This window comes from Podarcis pityusensis, assembly GCF_964106645.2.
Source record: "Podarcis pityusensis genome assembly, chromosome: 10".
In the NCBI taxonomy this organism is placed as follows: domain Eukaryota; kingdom Metazoa; phylum Chordata; class Lepidosauria; order Squamata; family Lacertidae; genus Podarcis; species Podarcis pityusensis.
This window is the reverse complement of record NC_138035.1, coordinates 47347680-47369144: the sequence shown is the minus strand read 5'-3', so window position 1 is coordinate 47369144 and position 21465 is coordinate 47347680. Positions and strand designations below refer to the sequence as shown.

At 39.6% G+C, this 21465-nt stretch overlaps 1 protein-coding gene across 4 annotated transcripts in view; it reads left to right on the top strand.

The window, feature by feature from the left end:
* MSRB3 (methionine sulfoxide reductase B3) overlaps positions 1–20929 on the top strand; it is a 58584-nt gene extending 37655 nt beyond the window's left edge. For all 4 annotated transcript variants that reach the window (XM_081022422.1, XM_081022423.1, XM_081022420.1 and 1 more), the window contains 2 exons: positions 13369–13466; positions 18251–20929. In XM_081022422.1, the coding sequence (XP_080878548.1) occupies positions 13369–13466; positions 18251–18415 (263 nt within the window). In that variant the 3' untranslated portion in view covers positions 18416–20929. The remainder of the gene's footprint in view (positions 1–13368; positions 13467–18250) is intronic.
* Positions 20930–21465: the final 536 nt, after the last annotated feature.

The window sequence follows — 21465 nt, the reverse complement described above, 5'->3', positions numbered from 1 at the left end:
TAGGGTGAAGGCTTATAAAGGAGAAACTTGAACACTAACAAATCACAATTTCCTTTGGAGCCCTTGCAAGTGGGTACAGAGTAAGTAAACTGAGGTTGTGAGCAAAATACAAAAATTGAGAACACCAAAAACTGAACCGAACATCAGTTCTAATTGGAGATTCCTCTAAAAGTGTGTGTGTGTGTGTGTGTGTGTGTGTGTGGTTGTAATTGGGGGTGGGGAGCTCTGTTCTCTGGTGCATCTTTTGCCATTTAAGGATACCTATTTATCTTTACCTATGATCCGCTTCCTTATTTGTAAATAATACAAACATTACAAAGGCACTAGAGCTCTGCAGCTGGACTTCTGGATTCTGCACACAGGTCTGATGCTGTCTCACCTTGTATGTTGTTTCTTTATATTGGAAAACCTTATTTAATGAGTAAAGGAAGTGAAGATAATGGACACTGATGGGTGAAATCTAAAGACCTTTTAGTAACTGTGATGTGTTTAACTGTGGTTTGAATTAAACAGTCTTCTTCCAGCTGCTGATATTCACAACATTTCTGACAGTTAACTATACATCACACATTCTCATGTCTATTTAATCTAAACATTACTGTTTTAAGGAGAGTCCAGAACTAAACCACAGTGCCGGAAGCAAAGTAACAATCTAGCACCTCCACCCTTAACACATTTATTTGCAAGCAATTCGCACTGATTTCATTGGAATCCATTTCCAGGTAATTATGCTCAGAATGTCAGCCTACTATGGCTGGACTTCAGTTCTATGCTCAGTATAACCTGATTCTCATTCAGGTAGTAAACCTATTCATGGGGTCTCCCACTTGAGGCAGCAGGTGGGGACTCATATAGCCAAATGCTGCTGCATAAAAACTTACCTCGATGGTCAGGAGCCCTTTCAGCCAGAAACCTTTGAGCTGAAAGACCTAGGGACAGTTCACTTTGAGCCAGATTCTCCTGGTGCAATGCCAAGGGTCTCATTTTCTCTAGTGCTTGCTTGCCAGCATATGAAATGCACCAGGCAGGAGTTGAAAGAGGGGTTTTGAGTCCTCTTCTAAAGCTCTTCAGTCTTCAGGAAGGGGGCAGAGCCTGGGAGGGGGTAGTCAGGTCCCTTGAAGCTAAGAACATGTTGGAACTAGTCATGTGCTCTGTGTGATCTGTCCAGAGTACTGAAGGACTCGCTGCAGATTTTCCTTTCCTTTCAGTTTAAGGATTATTAATCTCGACATGTAGACCCTGGCTGTTTTTTTGCCTGCTTTTCATTTCTGCTCCAGACGGTTCTGTTGGACTGCTTCCTGCCAACTCTTCCCAGTCTTGGCAGGCTAGGACACTCCTTAACATCCAGCATTTTTGTTTTCTGAGAATCATGTAAACCCTCACCCTGACTGTAGTCAGAAGTAGTCCAGCAGACACATAGGTTTACTACTTCAGTGAGAGCTAAATTTTACTAAGGAAAAGTCTAGAGACAGTTTTATAAATGATGGTGTTTTAAATTATTCCAGGTGAATAAAGCTAGATGTGATTTTGAGGATCCTTGTTTCACAGCTCTTTAAATTTATTTTAAAAGTAGCCCTCGAAGCAACACCATGGCACCAGGTGTGTTTTTTTTCCCTATCCCATTTTCCTGATCTGAATTTGGCCCAGTACATTGTGGAAAACAGTACAGGAGAAAATACTTTTGACTCTGCCCTTAGCAGCATTGCCCTGCTGATCCGGAGGGGAGGATGTGGACCAACAGATTCACATTACAAGGAAGGGGATTCCTGCTAAACACTGGGAAGAACTTTCTGGTGGCACGAGCCATTTGACAGTGGAGCAGACTCCCTCAGAAGGTGACGTTCTCCTTTTTTAAGCAATGGTTGCATAGCCATCTGTCAGGGATTCTGTCACTGTGATTTCTCCATTCCAGGGAGTTGGACTCGGTGACCCTTGGTGTTCCTTGCAACTCTACAATTCTATAACTTTGGGGATCCCATGACAACTTCTTAAAGAAAGTTTAAAAGAAAGAAAAATCCACTTATGGGTTTCTAGCATCTCATACAGTTGGTCCTGAGTTTCTAATCTGAGATCCACCATCAAATTAATTAAGATTCAGAAGACCATATGGAAACTCACAGTTTAAATATCCAAAGTTTTGTGAGGGGATTAGAAAGCAAGCACATTCCTAGATGATATAGAAGCATATTTCTATCACATTCGTACACTGCTTAAGTGTCCTTGTCTTTTTGTGTGTCAGCAGTTTGGGATTAATTTTGCGTTGGCTTCAGAAGCCATACAGTAGCCAAAGAAAAGCCTATGACATGATACTTCTAACCTTTGATTACATGGCTTCTGCTCTCCTGGATTTCTGAGCAAGCGTGCGAGTGCTAACTTCCTCTTTCATTATTGCAAATAATTGCATCATTCTGTTTATCGCACAGGTGCTATGCAGCAGCTACTGCATGGCTCCCAGGTTATCTGATTCCACCATTTGTATGATCTTTTTCTGTGCATGGATCAATGAGGCAGTCTTGGTACTGTTTTAGGCTGTAATCCTAATCCCATTTACCTGGGAATAAATCCCATTGAATTCAATTGGATTTACTTCTAAGTAGATATGGTTTGGATTCTACTCTTAGTTGTCACATTTTATTGGCAGTTGTAATTTACAGTTATTATATTTTGTGTTGTAGCCCAGCCTGGGATCATGAACTGATGAAGGGTAAGACAGAAAGGGAAGCAATGAAAACAATAATTTATACTTAATTGGACCCAGGACATCTTCACTATATTTCAGTTATCCTACCAGTTTTACCACCATCACAAATAAACTCCCTGAATCGAAAAGCTACCAAGGGTGGAAGTTTCCTTGTGAAAGAGATAAAGGCCAATGAAAATTGGCTCAGGTTGGTCTGATTTCCTGCTGTATTTCAGTTCTTGCTCCCCTGCACTAAATTCATCAACCTCCTTTCCTAGCGACAATAGCTCATTAGATTAGTTGAGTATTCATGGAGATTTTCATCTCCTGAGTCATACAACTCTTTTATTCCCTAAAGAATTTCTTGTGTAAGAAAGGAATTTCATGTCTTTGTAGTTTTAGCTGGGTTTGTTGAAGCAGTTTCTGAAGTTTTCTTGTAATACCTGGGGAGCCAGGTCACAGATTTACTCCCGTTTCTCAAGAAAATTGATCCCTTTTGGTGCCTCTCCCATGGTGGTTTTATTCAGATATTTTCTTAATCTTTTTAACCTCTTCCTTTCAATAACATCTTCACTTGGCTGCTTAGCGTGTTTCCCAGAAGCTAGATGTGCATATTTTAGTTTAATTCTTTGAATGAACCAAAGTCATTTACTATTAGTATGTGGCTTCCAGGCTTGTCCCATCAGGTTTCCATCACTCACTTGTTATATAAGAGAAAGCTAAAGTTACAACTATATTGGCCCATTTAGCAATTGGTGAAGAATGCTTTTATGCCCATTATGCACACTCTTTTTCTCTTTCATGACATTTTTCAGGGAGGGGGGAAGCAGATAAAATTCAGATAGGTCGGAATACCAGAATTTTAGTGTGTTTTTCTTTGCAAGGCTGAGCGATTTGAGGATGATACATCTTGACATGTGAGTTCCGGAAATGTATGGAGTGATTGTAATGTGAGCAAGGCTGGCTTATGCAAGGAATTTTTCATGGATGTATATCTCCGGTTGTATAAGGTGACTGCACTTAGCTGTTATTACTTATCAGTTGTGTGATATATTTGAACATCCTTGAGTTTGAGATGATCATGCTACAGGTAACAATATTTCCAGATGTACTTTTAACCCTCTGTTGAAAGTGCCGATAGAAAAATTTACTGTATCAATCTGGTTTGGGGCTCAAATATACCCCAAGAAAGCCATAAAAATAAAATAACTGAGAGAAGATATTAAGCATGATACCATATGCAAGAATGATAGTATGCCTTTGCTGAAAAATGTTCTTTTCCAGCAAAACAAAAGGGGGAAAATCATTGGGTCAACTGTATCTCACCTACAAGAACAGGGTGTGATCCCATGGGTTATCAGAAACATATTATACCCTTAACATACATGTTACATAACTGTAACAGTGCAATAATCATGACTTGCAAATTACTTGTAAGAAAAATAACAAAGCTCACAGACCTTGCAGCCAACCATACTGTTCAAGTTACTAACACACAATTACCACACTTCACACCTGCATGAGTAGGAGATACAAAATGGGTTGTATGAAGCATGTCGTTGCAGCCATTTTCTGTCACAGAGATGATATCCTGACTGATGGTATACTGGTGATCAGTTGTTTTATTCTGTTCAGAAGCCTGGAGGCCACTAATACATAACCCAGTGCAAATGCTGGCAGTCAGCTGATTGTCCAGGCTTGCAGAGCGCTATATATCATTGTGATGTCAGGTGACTGACAGTTGTGTGGCCCGCCCACCTGTCAAACCTGACCTGTTTGGGAGATAAGGATCCCTTCTGCCGGCCAGCTAGACCCACTTTCACACCCCTGTTTCACACAGATCATTTTGTGCAAAGTAAAAGGTAGCCTTTCCCCCTACTCCCATTCCAATACTTGGATGAAAGGCTGCTTTTTACTCTTAAAGAGCAGGCAGACTGTGTTATCTCTGATCTTGAAATGTCTCTCCTACTGGTTTTTGTTTTTTTACAAGCAAAGGAATTTTATCTCCTGATCAAATTAGGAGATAAAGCTGTAGGTGCTGGCAGGCCACTTCCTGCAGCTTGCTGGGCCAGATCCATCTGCCCCTGGACTGAAACCTTCCATGTTGTACATACTTGCATTCTCAGTAGATATTTGCAGGAAAAATCTAAGTCATCTGGGGCCAGAGAGCTTTAGGGAACAACTTCTCCCATGTAAATCCTTCATACAATAAGATCATTTCACGGGGCCCTAATTCATCAGAGGTTTGGGGCTGGTGTATACATACATGTGGGACACGGGTGGCGCTGTGGGTTAAACCGCAGAGCCTAGGACTTACCTATTAGAAGGTCGGCGGTTTGTATCCCCATGACAGGGTGAGCTCCCATTTCTCGGTCCCTGCTCCTGCCAAACTAGCAGTTCGAAAGCACGTCAAAGTGCAAGTAGATAAATAGGTACCGCTCCGGCGGGAAGGTAAATGGTGTTTCCATGCGCTGCTCTGGTTCGCCAGAAGTGGCTTAGTCATGCTGGCCACATGACCCAGAAGCTGTACGCCGGCTCCCTCGGCCAATAAAGCGAGGTGAGTGCCGCAACTCCAGAGTCGGCCACAACTGGACCTAGTGGTCAGGGGTCCCTTTACCTTTATACATACATGCAGCAAAATATAGTGGTGCATGCTGCAAGGTGATTCATCGGGCTGCGTTGTTTCAGATGGCAGATAGAAGTTCACATTTCTTTTTAGAGCTCCTCTATATTAAAGAATCCCCTCAAGTAGAAAGCTAGCATGGCAATCAAAATATTAGGCTATAATCTTTCTCCCTCATGAGCTATTCTTCAATTGTAGGGAGTTTCCTATGTGGAACAGCATCAAGGGGTGTATCTGCCGCCTTGGTACATGCCATTCTTCCACTGCAAATCTAGACTTAGCCACAGGTAGTGGTAATAAGGATCAGAGTATCCTTGTGGTGGCTGCTTCATCCCTGAGCAATTCCCTCTGAAAAAAGAAAACAGTGAAAGCTGTGTTGTTTGGGGTGGCTTACTATATCAGGAGCACTGTATTTTGTGCATGCGGCTGCTACACATTCTATTTGTTTTTAATTGATACTGCCTATCTTTTATGTGTATATGTGTGCGTATTTAAACAGTTATTTTATACGGCTTTGATGGATCTGCTTTCAGAACAAAAGGAAGGTTAAATGTGTTTGGTTTTTTTAAAAAAATCCATATGGAATTTTCATTCTCCTGTTTACACTTTTTTACAGATTCCTCTTTGAGTAGCCTCTTATAAGAGACTAATGTTACTTGAATCAGATACAAACTGAAATGTTTGAATCTGGGAATGGCATTACATACAAGTCTAGTGTTAATTTCTTATTTTTCATGGTTAATGTTAAAAAAAATCAGCTGAACTAAAAGCAGTTTAAACAACTTCAGTTGCAACAGATAATGTTCCGTTTCTTGAAGCTGCAGTTTAGTGGTGATCTATCTTTAAAAACCTACATTGTCCTGGATAAATTGATTTTCTTTCCCTATCAGCAGGTGGAGACAGGAACATAGACAATGAACATCAGTCTTTTTATAGCATGCTTGCTAGCTTTCGTTTAAAAATGTAGGCAGTTGCCACCAGATGGAAGCAGCTCCATGCTCGCTATTTTGAAATTTTTCTAAAGCTTCCAGATTATGCTACATAAATTGCTCCTTTACCTAAATTCTGCTAAGCCCTTCATGTGAATACAAGTTGTTTATTTGAACAGGTCCATCATGGGAATGAGTAACTAGCATTGTATGTGATAACTCACTTTTGGAATCCCTTCTCTGATGTGATACTGGGGCCATTAGTACATAACTCTGTAGAAACTATTCTGTACATTTTCATTTTCTTCACTCCTTCAGGGTAAGAACAGAAAAATGGATAAGATTTTAAAAAGCTTCATGATGTTTCATGTTTGACAACGGAAAGGAAACTGGGGAAAGAAATGTTCCTCCTTGCTTTGACCTCTAGAAGTAATCCAACTGCCATAGATAAAGTTATAGAATCTTCTTGAATAATTAGTGCAGAAAATTTATCCATTATTTTTTACACTATTATCATGTGAGGTGGCTTTTTCTTAGTCCCCTCATGATAGCCATCTTCTGTATTGCAAGTAGCAATGACTCATTTTTTTAATTTCTAATTAATGTGGTTGACTTCCATAATCAGTCTTGACTACAGATGTCATCATCTACTATTCTCCCTTGTTAATTTTTGGCAACCACATTTGCTGAACTGTTAAACAAAAACAGACAATGCTAGGGTTGCCATATGACAGGAATTTCCTGGACATAGCCGGGATTTGGTCGTCGGAAACAGTGTCCAGGCGGAAGTCACTTAAATGTCTGGGAAAATACAGGCACATGGCCATTTTAACCTTTTGAAATACAGTGGTACCTCGGGTTAAGAACTTGATTCGTTCTGGAGGTCTGTTCTTAACCTGAAACTGTTCTTAACCTGAGGTACCACTTTAGCTAATGGGGCCTCCCGCTGCCACTGCGCTGCCGCCGTGCTATTTCTGTTCTCATCCTGAAGCAAAGTTCTTAACCCGAGGTACTATTTCTGGGTTAGCGGAGTCTGTAACCTGAAGCGTCTGTAACCCGAGGTACCACTGTATGGCAACACTTAATTGTTGGTTAATTGTTATTAAGGGTGTTGGTGGTGGTGGTGGTATGATTAGCAGGCAACATTGTCCATAGTATAGACACTCACTACTTTTGTTTCTTTATCATCTCTCATCACCACACTTAAGAATTCGTTGGGGTAACTGTTCTTGCTCAGTTTGCATGTTTCTGTCTCTGATGCTTAGAATTCAATTTGAGGTTGCAAAGGTGTGCACATGTGCTTGAAATGATTCCCATGGAACTCACTGGGACTGCCTTCTGATTACAGTGGTACCTCGGGTTACATACGCTCCAGGTTACAGGCTCCGCTAACCCAGAAATAGTACCTCGGGTTAAGAACTTTGCTTCAGGATGAGAACAGAAATCGTGCTCCGGCAGTGCGGCGGCAGCAGGGGGCCCTATTAGCTAAAGTGGTGCTTCAGGTTAAGAACAGTTTCAGGTTAAGAACGGACCTCCGAAACAAATTAAGTACTTAACCCGGGGTACCACTGAAAATATGTAATGGGCCACTTGTCCTAGAACCCAGCTAACACAGAGTATACCCCAAACTCAGCCCCTTCCCCCTTCCCCCTAGCTATCACCAGACAAGGAGTCAAATATTTCCACAAGGCTTCCCCTTATCAATCGGTTTCCAAATATCCCTGTGATTTCTCTAAGTAGCAAGTTCTATAGCTTCTACATGTTATATATTCCTTAGTGCAAAGAGAAAAGTAGCTGCTTCTTTAAAATTGCACAGGGTTCTCTGGGACAAAAGGCACTGGAAATCATGATTGTCTCTGCTAAATTAGCGGACAGTTGGAGAGTAAAGAACAAAGCATTTGAGAAGCTATATTTTTTGAGTTAGATGGGTTTCAAGTGATGATTCCATGTATTCTAAATGCTTTACCTTTGAATCAGTATGGCTAAGAAGTGCTTGACTTTGGCTACTGCATACACCTAGTGGCTGTGCAGTGTGGTGGCAACATGCAAAAGAATCTAAGGTTGCATTTATGTGAATGAGAAATTTACTTACAAAATTAGGTTTGTCATTGATTTGATTTAAATGATAGGATTTCATGTTTCACATGTGTTGTGTTGATAGGGTAGTGTAGACTAAGACTTAAATATCTGCAGAGGTTCCTATAGATGGTGTTTTAATATGGACAATATTAACTATAGAAGCTGCAGTAGTTTTATAGCATCCTGGAGCTAGTGAGTAATTCATTAAAAAAAAAAAAAAACATGGGCAGCGTGACAGGTTTTGTTTTGTTTTTCAGTTGAAGTGCTTTTTGGGATAGTAACAAAAATATTATTCAACACTGAATGTTTTTGGATTGAGGTTACCAGGTCACCAGTAAATTTTTTAAAACTATTTCATACATTTTTAAATGGCACTTCAAAATTACAGCTTAGGGTTATACTTCTACACAGTGTCATTGGGATCCTTTGATATTTATGATCTACAACTGACTTACATTTTAAGTTCTATTTTCAAAAATCTTCCCTGTGATTTAAAGTAACACAAGAGATCAAACAGAAGTGGACGAAGCGAATATAATGCTTTCGCTGAAATGAAGCGGGTTCACCCTAAGCTGTAAAGTATGTAATTAATGGTAGAAACTTCACTGGCAAGATAGAGTGGTACCTCAGGTTAAGTACTTAATTTGTTCTGGAGGTCTGTTCTTAACCTGAAACTGTTCTTAACCTGAAGCACCACTTTAGCTAATGGGGCCTCCTGCTGCCGCTGCGCCGCCGGAGCACGATTTCTGTTCTCACCCTGAAGCAAAGTTTTTAACCCGAGGTAATATTTCTGGGTTAGCGGAGTCTGTAACCTGAAGCGTATGTAACCTGAAGCGTATGTAACCTGAGGTACCACTGTAGTCAAGAAAAACCCATCTCATTCATAGAACGTCTGGAAATGTTGATGCCACAAGGCCCGTTTTGCATGTTACATTATTGTAAAATAATAACAGGATTAGTGCATTTGTATAATAAATAGAAGTTAATATATTGGGGTGAACATAATTTTACTGTCACCAATTCTGATACATTTTGAAGACTGGCAGATGCTGGTAGAGTTTATTAAATATATTATAATTGTGTGGTATTGTATGTATTGATGTGTTTAATCTCTGAGAAGAATCAGAGTATATTTTCATTCCCCAAGAGTGTCTAAATTGCTCTTGTCAATCTCACTTTTCTGAGCAAACCACATGTAAAATCTTGCATTTTTAAGTCCCTTTTAAAACAAGTGTTATCCTACTGAGAACTGAGCCAAAGAAATGAATCCTGACAAACTATTTTTGTTAGATCTCTTAGCACATTCATCAGAAAGGGAAGTGAAGAAAGAAATATAATCCCTACAGTTTTTATTTCCTTATTATTGAAAGGAGAGAGAAAGAGAAAGAGAGAAATGGGATTTCCTCATAAAGTTTGAGATTCAGAAATATAGCTAAAATTTATGCAGGTTGTCCCCGCTCCCCACAAGTACAATTCCCAATTTTACCTCCTTGTGCTGCTTCCAGTGTTGTCAATTCATCTCCAGACATAAACTACCTTCATGTTCTTAGTCTGAAACCTCTCAAGGCGATTGCTTTGCAGCATATTTTCCAGTGGTAGCCATTGACAGTGCTGTTGCTGGAGAGATTAAGAACCTTGTTAGATCAGAGCAAAGGCGTCTCTAGCCCACCATCCTATTTCCTGCAGTGATCAACCAAATACCTTTGAGGAGCCAGCAAAGAGGACAGGGACTGATGGATCACCTTTTTCTGTTTGATGCCAGACAGTTCCATCCCATTTTGTTGCTGTGGTTTTTTTAAAAGCTATACAAAAAGTAATGAACTTATGAAGGTCTTTGAGGATCCCATGGAGGAGGCAACAGTTATGTTCTCTCACTTGTGTTAGGTCATATTCACTTAATGACTTGTTCCACTTATCCAGCCGTTTCTTCAGCAAACCATGAGTCATCTCACAGATGAGCAGGCAAGCAAGCCATGGTTTGCTTCTCCCAAAGCTTATTTTGTTTTCTAGCTACTCTTGACTTGTGTTTTTGTAGCCTGACAAACAGTTGTGGCCAGGTGGTAAAACAAACCATTGTTAAGCAAGGCTGTTGGGTTTGGACATAACGCCAAACCGTGGTTTAAAAAAGAGCTATGGTTCATAAGACAACAACAAACATCGTGGTTTGTTGCCATAAAACAAACATTGATTAACCTGCTGGACTGCTGGACTGACTTTGCATATTAGTGCCTTCCTCACTAAATGTACTGGAAAGTAGATTCACAGTGAGACAGATTACATTTATATGGTCAATATGGATTCACTATTCTATATTTCCAAGCTATAATGCAGTCCATGCCTTGAAAGAGCAGTTGCCTTACTGACAAAGAAACTGAATAAGAAATAGAAAATGAAATAATTTTTTTTGCAGTGGAGTATTTTCTGATAGGTCAGTACAATTTTCCAGCTGATTTCATGTTCATAATGTGGATGGGGTAATATATATTTTCTTTATGCCTTTGCAGGGGAGAAAAGTAAGAGGCTGCAAGTAAGGGGGATGAGCAATTGATTATCAGTATCAGAACTGGAAAGAAACTCATCCATCTTCTAGTTCTTTTGAACAATATAACTTTTCCCATAAGACAGAGATTGCTCCAGTCTTTTCATTTCAGCCTTTGAAGTTTGCCTCTTGTTGTGTGGTGAAGGATGTTCTCTTTGAGGATTTCTTCAGCACTGAACTAGTCTTCCTCCCCAAATGATAAAGGCATTCTTCTTCCAAAGTGCTGTTGTCAGTTTATAGCAATAAAGTACTGGTCCAAACCAGAAGCAATTATTAGGGATACTTTATCCTCCTGGAAGATGTGAATGTTTGTGGAAGATTATGTTCTCTGGCTCCTTTCCATTGGCTTGGCAGGAATAGAGGAATCGCTAGAGTTTATGTTTCAAGATGTTTTGTGTTGTCCAGTCATTTTGGTCTGCATCTTCTTCAGAGAGCCCAGATGACCCTGCTCTTCTCATTCTGATGTAATTGGTAGATACTCTTAGGCTATGATCCTAAATAATTAGTTTTACGTAGCTGGGTAGGAATGAGGCACAGTCTTTCCATTTGTTTCTACACATGGCTATATTGACTCCCCAGTGAGATTTTTTGGTCTTAGAGAACTCTGCATGGAAGTGGCTGGAAGATATGAAACTTAATTTAGTGTGTTTCTTTATTCAAGTTTTTTTTTATGAGTCCTTTAAAAATACACTCTTCTTTCAGTTTTTCATCTTGTTTTAACTTGGTTTCAATTACATCTGAAACAGATTGTATTCAACCTATGTTGAGATCTTTTGATGACTTTTGCACCATTTTGCTTTAAAATATTTAAAAAAATTAAGCACATCTTGCAAAATACTTGTCTCTGAAAGCAGCCCCCCCCCCTTGTCTTTTGTATGGCATAATTTCATGAAGTCATTAGCGGCATGCTTTCAGGAAATAGTGGAGACTGGATAAGAGATTTTGATTAACATTTTTCTAATGTAATATGATTGCAGGCTCTGAGTGAATATATATATATATCTATATATCTATATCTATATATATGAATGATTGGATTATATCTTTTTTAAAAAAGGCATCTCATTTGCCCAAGGCCTTCTACGTCCTCAATGGAACTCCTCTTTCCTCTCCTTGTATGCCCCCCAGCCCCTCAATCTTCAGAAGGGGAAACCCAGAATCGATTGAGGGAGCATGGGGGGAGGAGAGAGAGAGAAAGATCCATTGAGCAAGCAAAAGTCCTTGTGTGAATAGGACAACCTTGCTGGATACAACCCTAAAGGCTGATCCACACGTCCTCTTTCCCCCTGTCTAGAAAGCACAGGTCCAAGTGGTTTTCCTCTTGTCCCGTGCTTTCTAGGCACAGGTCTGAGCAGTTTTCAGCCCTCCCCCCACTGCTTTCCCCTGGAAAAGCTGCTCTTTAGTGCTGATTCAGAGCAAACGTCAATCTATGGAAAACCCAATTGACATTTGCTCCAATTCAGCGGTAAATAGTGTTCTTTTTCCTGGGGAAAGTGGGAGGACAAGCAGAAGTCTGGCTTATCCCTCAGTCTTTGCTGCCTTGACAACAATCAACTAGTTTAGAAAACAAGGAAGGATTGCTGACTCCCCACTCTGCTTGGAAGTACCAGTTGGAAACTGCACTAGATCAATTCTTCATCTGATTCATTGAACCTCGAATGAACTTTATATCCTGCGACTATTTGGAAATAGTGGGTCTTTGCTTAGTACAACTATGATCTCAAATTTAATTTGTTCTCCTCAGTGTTCTTATTGACAAGGAGTTGCTTTTATCGTAGGGATGGGAAAACAGTAGCCCTTCGTGTCTTGTTGAACTCCAATTCCCATCAGGACCAGGCATCATGACCAATAGCCAGGGATGATAAGAACTGTAATCCAACAACATCTGGAAGGCAGAAGGTCCCCAGTCCTGTTTCAAAGCATTAATAGCAGTAGGTGGAGATGGTTGTAGAGATTCTCTGATACAAGAGCCAAGTGTTCCTACTTGGCTCTTGTATCAGAGTAATGCTGGTCTTACACATTTTCATACCAGAAAGAAAATGGCAGAATGGCACACCTTACTATCATCCACTGCTTTTAAAAGTGGAAGAGGTCTTTCAACAAACAAACCAACAAACAAACAAACAAACCAAGGAAAATTATGCCCTTCTAGAATTTGCTTGCAACTTATTAATTTAGCTCCATGATAAAGGGACCTGTTAACTTCCTATTTTAGGTGTACACTTTTCAAGAAATTCAAAATTTCTTGCATAAAATTGTTCTATTGGACAAAGTGTATTAGTACACGGTTGTAGATTTGCACATTTTCAGGTTGCATAGGATTCTGTAGGCAAAAAAGAAGAGTATATTTGCAATTTGGAAGCTTGCTGCTTTACCTTGCCAGCCAACGGACGTTATCATCTAGAGCTTGTTAGATCACTGACAATCCTATTTGTGACTGAAACTTTCAAAATCCTATCTGATGCAGAAATTATCACAGGTTGCTGCTGCTATTGTTCATCCTTTTGTTTTTTTCCAGGTTGGCCTTCATTCTATGATGTGATGGCTTCTGACAGAATTACATTCACTGATGACTACTCCTACGGGATGCACAGGGTTGAGACAAGCTGCAGTCAGGTCAGTTCAGACACAAAGAGGTCATTCTCATATTAAAAGGTTGCCGAAACCGTAGTGTGTGTAGTTTCTTTACATCTGAAGTTCTGCAAAATTCTTAGTTGCCAAAAAGACTCATTAGGGTTGCATGATAAGCCACAGGCATGACAGCTGGTGGATAAAAACGTAAGTCAAAGTGCTAATGAGAATCTCTATTGTTATCTAGGTTAAGCATTATTTAACAGAGCATGTATAAATGACATCAGAGGGTTGTAGCCTACAGAAATGGTCTTCCAGGAAGGCATCTCTTCAAAGTTCACCTCTGAACTCTGTTCTCTTAAGCCTAAATGCAGATAGTCTAGACGAACATTGAATTGACTCTATATCTGCAGATTCCATCACAGAGCATTTGCTGAGGATCACTAGTGACAATGCTCAGGGTATCTTTCCGGCCACCTCTACGTCCCATCTGCCCAAATAAGCAAGTGAATAATAATACCAGACACTTGTCAGTTTCCCATTATCTTTCTCATTCCGACTCCTTTCATTCTTTGTCATCACCAGCCTTCTGTGGCCTTAATGGCTCAGTCCTAACTAACTTATCAGGGGAGAAGGGTTGTTGACCTGGCAGTTAGTGGAGGAAATGCTTGGCTAACCTGCAGCTAGTTTCTTCCACCGAGAATGCACCAATTTTAATCAGAACTTAAAGTCTGATCTCCTGCTTTGTTTGCTTTAGACCAACTGGGAATCTGGAAGAAAACTGGTATAAATAAGCTCTCTGAATAAGCAAGGGGCCAACGTATTGTGTGGCCACTTTCAATTACTCTTTCCAGGAGGGTTTTTTTAAGGAAGAACTTTCAGTCTGCTGCAAAACAGTGTTCAATAGGTTAGCGCCCAGCTATATCTAGATTGAAATGTTATCTGAGATCAAAGCCATAGTTGTATTTGTATTCAGTGGTATACTGCACTTAAACAGGTAAACTTTTAATCATAGAGTGGTACCTCAGGTTAAGTACTTAATTTGTTCTGGAGGTCTGTTCTTAACCTGAAACTGTTCTTAACCTGAAGCACCATATTTCTAGGTTGACGGAGTCTGTAACCTGAAGTGTATGTAACCTGAAGCGTATGTAACCCGAGGTACCACTGTATTTGTATTAATGTCACTTTATAATCAGATGTTTGCCTGTTTCTGGGATTTGTATTTTGCCTTTCACTGCAAACAAGTCCCGAGGCAGCTCACAATAATATCAAGTAGTAAATTATACTAAAAATTTTGTTACTTTTAACAACAAAAAGCCCTTTAGTGATAGCATATATTTATTGAAGATCTCTGGAATTTCTGGTGCTGGTCTGCATTTGCTATTTTTATTTTATTCTCTGTTTCTGGTTTTATGCTTCCAGTTTTATGGTTCTGTTATATTATTTGCATATATGGCTTGCAGCTTTTATTGTAAGCCACCCAGAGAACTTTTTTTTTTAATGGAGGAGGGGGGCTTGAAATACAACAAATAAGTAAATAAATAAATACAGTATTAAAACAACAACCGGTGAATAAAAGCAGCATACCAGTATACCAGTATATGTGGCTTGTGTCCTCCCCATGTCATTACCACACCATACAATGCATCCATTATTCAGTCATTTATTCCCATCTCCATGAGTCTAACAATATGAATCATACATCCAGCTGCAAAATGCTATTGTTTTATTACAAATCAGAATTGCATTGGGAGTTTACTTGGTTAAAGCGGAGAGCAAAATCCTTTTATTTTATTTTTTCCCCTTTTAGGGGTGGGGGGCAGAATCCAGCAGATGAAAAAATTAAGTACACTTCCCATAAACATTCTAACACCTGTTTTGCTCCTGTGCGAACATCTTCCTTTGGAATGTCATTGATTTAGGATACAAATAAGTGCTTTGGAAGAAAATTGCCTTCCTATAAAACAAAAGCATCCTAAATATTGTCTGTGAAACAGCTTTCACGGTTTTGTTAGAAATACATCACTGTGGAAATATGAGAAAAGTCAAATATTTGTGACAAGAAAATGTTAATTGCAGGTGCACTTAGGGAGTAATGTGAAATTGGTTGCACATTCTTCCTTCCTTTCCTATTCAAGGGCTATTTCCCTTGGAGACCTCTGCAGCTATTACATTGTACCTGTAGAAGCCAATAACACTGTTTAATCACAAAAAAATGGGTTGCACATTGATGTGCTGTGACTAAATCACTGGCAACCGTCTGCACAGATCTTTCTTTATCTCATAGTAATGGGATTATTGTGTGTATAGTCAGGAACTCTGAGAGGTGAAATACTCAGTTCTCAGTTGACAGACAGCTAATTTCCATGTCCAAACTGGCATGTACAGTAGACAACGAGGTTTGAGAACTGAATTCAGAATATGGCACAGTAGTCATATGCTTGTCTTACCAAACCAGTGTTCAGCTCATGTCTGGCAGCTTAGCAGTGGCACTGTAAGTGTGGGACAACTTGCACACTACACACTCATTGAGATATTCACACAAATACATGTGCCGAATTCTCTGTAGTTCCAGATCCACTCAGCCCATGTCTACAGCATGCCACTAGGGTTGTATGAGTTGAGCAGCGACACAATTATCGCTCCTAGCAGTCAGTCCAGTTTGCAATGTCTCTATTTTCCTGCTTATGGTAAAGGCTGAAATTTTTGCAAACTCTCAGTATGGTAGTCAACTAAGGTTTACTCAAGGTAGACCTATTGAAATGACAGAAGATGGCTAACTTAACTCCATTAGTAGCAGTGGGTCTGCTGTGAGTTAAAACTTAGTTGAATAGCACCCTGCAGCCCATTTTATATAAATTAACCACCACCATGGTGCAGACCTAAAGTTGCAGCTGTTTAGAGAGCTGTAATATATCAGCCTACTGCACCATCCACACAGCTTCTCTTGAACATAGTGGTGCATTGGGGGGGGGGTGTTGGGTTTTTGGTTTTTTTGGTAGTGTAGTATCCTGTGTTCCGTGATCACCCCTGGGAAGCTGCATGGTCTGGTCCTCCCTCCCTCCCTCCCTCCCTCCCTCCACGCAGCTGTGACTACAAGACCTCTCTTTGCATACGAGATTTTAGCAAGTATGAACCGAGCCTTCAGTGGAATTCCAGTGTGAAAATTCTTTTATGTGTGGGCTACAAACACAATTGATATAAGATTGACCAGTACTATGAGGCATCGCATTTCCGGGTTGATCAAGTTGAAGCGGGCTGATGCAAAGAGTTATTTGGAAAAACTTTTTTTTTTAGAGGGAAAGCTAAATTGGTCAGGCATCCAATTGCTGCTCAACTTCTTTCACATTGGAGTGTCAGAAGAAAATTACGGTCATTAACTTTCTGCAAGGAAATGTAGGGGTACTAGACTGAAACCACACTTCATACATGTCTATTTGTCTGCCATTCCAGAAATTCCCTTCTGTTGTGATTCTTGCTTTGTTTCTTTATTCCTGATTGATCACTTGTTTGCCCTGGAATCATCCTGTGGTATCTTCAGTATTTTAAGTTTGCTTCACAGTGTCATGTTACTGGAGTTCAAAGGCCCTGGAGGGAAAATGACTCGGATAACAACACCTGGGAATTCTCTTCTAAGAATTTGCTTAGAGATGTAAAAGGTGTTTCCCCCCAACATGAGTCACAGAAGCATTAACAAGTATTTGTAACCTGAAAGTTACATGTTTGATTAGCCAAATTCTTTTTGCCTAGCATGTGTCCATAATTCTTTTGATTCTTCTTCCATGACCTGAGCTGACTTCAAAAGCTGTTAAGAAGTTTTTGCTACAAGGAAAAGATAAAGCCCGTGCAAACTTGCTCCTTTCTGGCCTTGTGGGCTCACTTTTGCACCCGCCTTTTATTTCAGTTGCCAGTCTTTTTAAAAAAATTATTTAAATAATTTCATTATGAAAAATTCAAATCATTAAACACATTTGCATGCCTGTATGCATGCACGCACACACCCTTCAGTATTATGTGAATTCATTTAAAATTAAACACATAATTCAGTATGTTCAGTCTTAAACACCAATCGTCAAAATCTTTCCGCCTTTGATTTTTTTAAAAGATTATGACCAATACTGATGCATTTACTTGAACAATGCAAAATGGGCAGACCACCTCAGTTTTATCTGGATTGAGCTTCAGTTTGTTGGCTCTCATCCAATCCATTACCGAGGCAAAACAGTGGTCCAGCACATCCACTGCCTCACCTGCAGATGTAAAGGAGAACCAGAGCTGTGTGTCATCAACATATTGTGGACAATGTACTCCAAAACGCTGAATGACCCCACTCAGCAGTTTCATGTAGATGTTAACTTGGTTGGCCTAATAAAGGTATTGCTATAATAAATATTTTGGATATTTTTTTCAAGAGTGTTTAGTCAGAATATGTTGTTCAGGCCTCAACCTGCCTTTTGGCATGTTCAGGTTTTGATACCACAACTTAGCATTGGTACTTCACATGCTTTGGTGACTCTAAGACTGCATGATAAGCACATTCTCTTTTTAGATGTTGGCATCAAACTGTACGTGTCTGAAGACCATTTGTAGAAACCAGACTTCTCTTGGATGACAGCTTATATTTTCACATTACTAGCAACTAGAAAAAAGGCAATGGTTGACCCTCAAATGCTTTACCTCCTGATTAAATTTAAACTTCAAAACGAAGCCCATACCTGTGACTCTCAAAGAGAAGCCCGTATACTATTACAGGTTGTTGTTTTTAAAAGTGTTTTCATTATACTTATTGATACTTACTAATGAATACAAATTATGCTCTTCTATTTCAGTGTGGTGCTCACCTTGGACATATTTTTGATGATGGGCCTCGTCCATCTGGCAAACGATACTGCATAAATTCAGCTTCATTGTCTTTTGAGTCTGCAGACAAGAACCATGCTGGAGAAGGAAGCATTAGCGCGACTTCTGCCCAACCAGACAAGACAGAGCTGTAGGAGGAAGATAGTTTCTCACAAAGCTTATTTTCCTAGATGACTCTTAAATAATGTTATTCTAAGTTGCCTTCTACCTTATATGTTAAAAAAAAACCACAAAACCTTTTAGGGATATTCTGCACTATCAGTTTTTTTGTGTATCAAAATGAGGCCTTGTGTGTGCCAATGTATTTTTGTTATATAATCACACTTAAATAATTGTCAACTTACATGCAGTGGGGAACCTCATAATAAAAGGGTATTTAGCACTATGGGTTATTAATCTCCACTTAGTGCTTTGTTAAAATAGGTTTGAATAATATCCCTCCTTCTTTCTGAGGGAGAAGGCTGTAGTTCATTCATTGCAGAACTGTACTGTATATACAGCAGTCTCCTACTATCTCATTACTTCAGTGATTTTGTTCTGATTTACATGACATTTGTCCTCGACCATCTTTCCATTTGACACATCACCCAACCTCCATGATGGAAGTGTGTGTTAGTTAAAGAGCGGTGGGTCATATCCAGCCCATCCTTTTGCTGTGATAGGGCCAGCTGGAGTGGATAGCAGGCCTTTGCCCCTGAGTCTGTTCCTTCAAGTTGCGATGAGTATTTAAATGAATGTGGATGGAAACCTGTTTGTTTTAACCAGTAGCTACCAGCACTTTTACAGGCCTGGTCTACCAGCCAGAAGTGGGTGAAAGCGAATAGTAGGTCACTTGTTTTACTATGCCCCTAATGAGGGTCCTGCAAAAACAAAACATCAACGAGCCAAAGAGGATTCACAGTGTAGCATGGACTAGTTGTTTTGTGGGTCGCGCCTTGGAGCATGCAGTAATGTTGCTAATTACTGCTCCGCTTTCAGGTTTTGTCCTGGGAAAGTGAATACCTCATTGAAGAGGTACAAACTTCCCTACAATTCCCCCTTACAATGTTTGGACAGGCATTAGAAGGGATGCAGTTCTCTTTCTTTCAAGCAGTTTCAATGTGCAATTATAAGCACCAAGTGGCTGTGCCTTCTCATGTGCAAATTTACAGCAGTGTGCTGCTTGAAGAACAACCTTACTATTTTCCAGCTTGTATGTGTGCTCAGTCTTATTTTCTGAGCACATGTATGTACAGGAAATGCACAAAGCCGACAACCAAAACATTAAGAAATGCAGCAAGAAGTAGACATGTCCACAAAGACTGAAGAGTTTTAAGTGGAAACTTGTCCCAAGGCCTTTAGTGAGATCAGATTAGACATTTTTAAGCCTTCTAAGGATATGACCATCTACTTCGTGCTGAAACTTCCTTTTTTACACTGCAAGAAAACTGTCTATAGGTAGTGTGTGTGCATATATATATATATGGTTGAAGCAGAGAATAGCTGCATTTTTCTAAACCCGATACAAGTACTGTACTGTTTTGTTGTAGAATATTCAATTTCAATATCAATAGCAAACATACTACCTGACATATCTTACACCGAAGCCCTGTACAATAGGTTGAAATTACTACCTTTATAGCCTTATAGCTCAAAAGCGAGAAAAAAAACTTGTTTGCTAATATAATTGAAGAATAGACAGATGTAGAACTTCAGAATGCAACCATATGCATAAGAGAACAATTACTCCTGTTAGCATCACTGTTCATGTATGCAATTATGTACTTCCCAGTTTGTGCAGTCCTTCCTTTACAATGGCAGAGAACTTTCTATGCTTCATATCATTCTTTTGCTTATTTCCGTCTCCCAAAGGGCTGTTCTTATTCCTTGCCTTTGTTGGAAGAGAAGTGAGTTTTCTCCTATCACATTTTCTGCCATAAATCTCTAATATGCAACATTTGTAAAAATGTGGAGCCTACATGCATTTTGCTTTTCAGATCTCTGCTGTAGTTAAGGGTTATCGAGTTTCAGCATATTTCTGTCTTGCATTAAAGAAATATATTACTAAAACTTCAATGAGCAATAATGCCAGCTGTCCATCAGTAGATTTATATTTGCAGGATATGGAATGCAATGAACTGAATCAATATGGCTAGGTGTATGTGATCTGTAAGAGTGGAACACTGTTAGCAGAAGAAAGCCATTGTTCTTTCTCTGTACGGAACACTGGGCAACATTTTTCACTATTAATGCTAGTAGGGGATATAAGTATGACTGGTATTGCAGAACTCAAATGCAGGCCATCTTGTTTATGTCCTTGGCAGAGGATCTCAGAAGGTGAGCACAATAAATAAGCAGGGAGCCCATTCTTTGTATTGTATGGGTGCGTGCAACTACTGAATGCAAATTATATAAGAACAGAGAACTGTATTTTATAGCATCCAATCTATATTATATAGAGATTTGCAGAGCTTAATATATAAATATCAAAAGATACTTGGGGAAAAAGAGAAAAATGAAAGTATTTTATTCGTTTTGAAAAAAAATCAAACTTTTCCTCAGAATTATGGTTTGCTTTTGAGACAATAGTGTTGGATTTTTCAACGAAGGGTATCTTTTAATATATTTCTTGTACGCTGGGTATATAATAAAGTTAATTTATAAATAAATGCCTCTGTTTTTAATGGTTATGATATTGTGCCTGCAGCTGCGTTGTGCCCCAGCCCCTTTCCTCACCTCTTAGTAGCGGTGACACATCAACATTTGAGATCCAGCATCCTTTCGAAGATGAATAGGTGGAGCAAAGGGATAAAGCACACCCAAGTGCCCTGCATGTGGTTATGACCCTGGGAAAATATTTTCAAGGATTCAGATATAACTTAGGGGAGGGAGCACTGACAGAAGTACTCAGCCTCCACCTTAGCAAAAAGACAGAAAGAAAAAGATCTTAGCTTTTTGTGTATGTTATTGTGTTCTTTGGGTCTGTTCCATAAAGATAGCACATTGCTCATTAAAAGGAAGTCTTGCCAAAGAAGTTCTAAACTACAGCTGAATAATTTGGCTGGAGATGTTTTCTTGCGGATTGGTGTCTAGGGAAACAGATTTGGAATGTCCTATTATTTGCAGATAAGCTCAGTTTGAGAAATCAGCAACACAAAAATTGGGTGAAAAGGGAGCTTTTGTGGTGGTCTCAACTCAGCCGTCA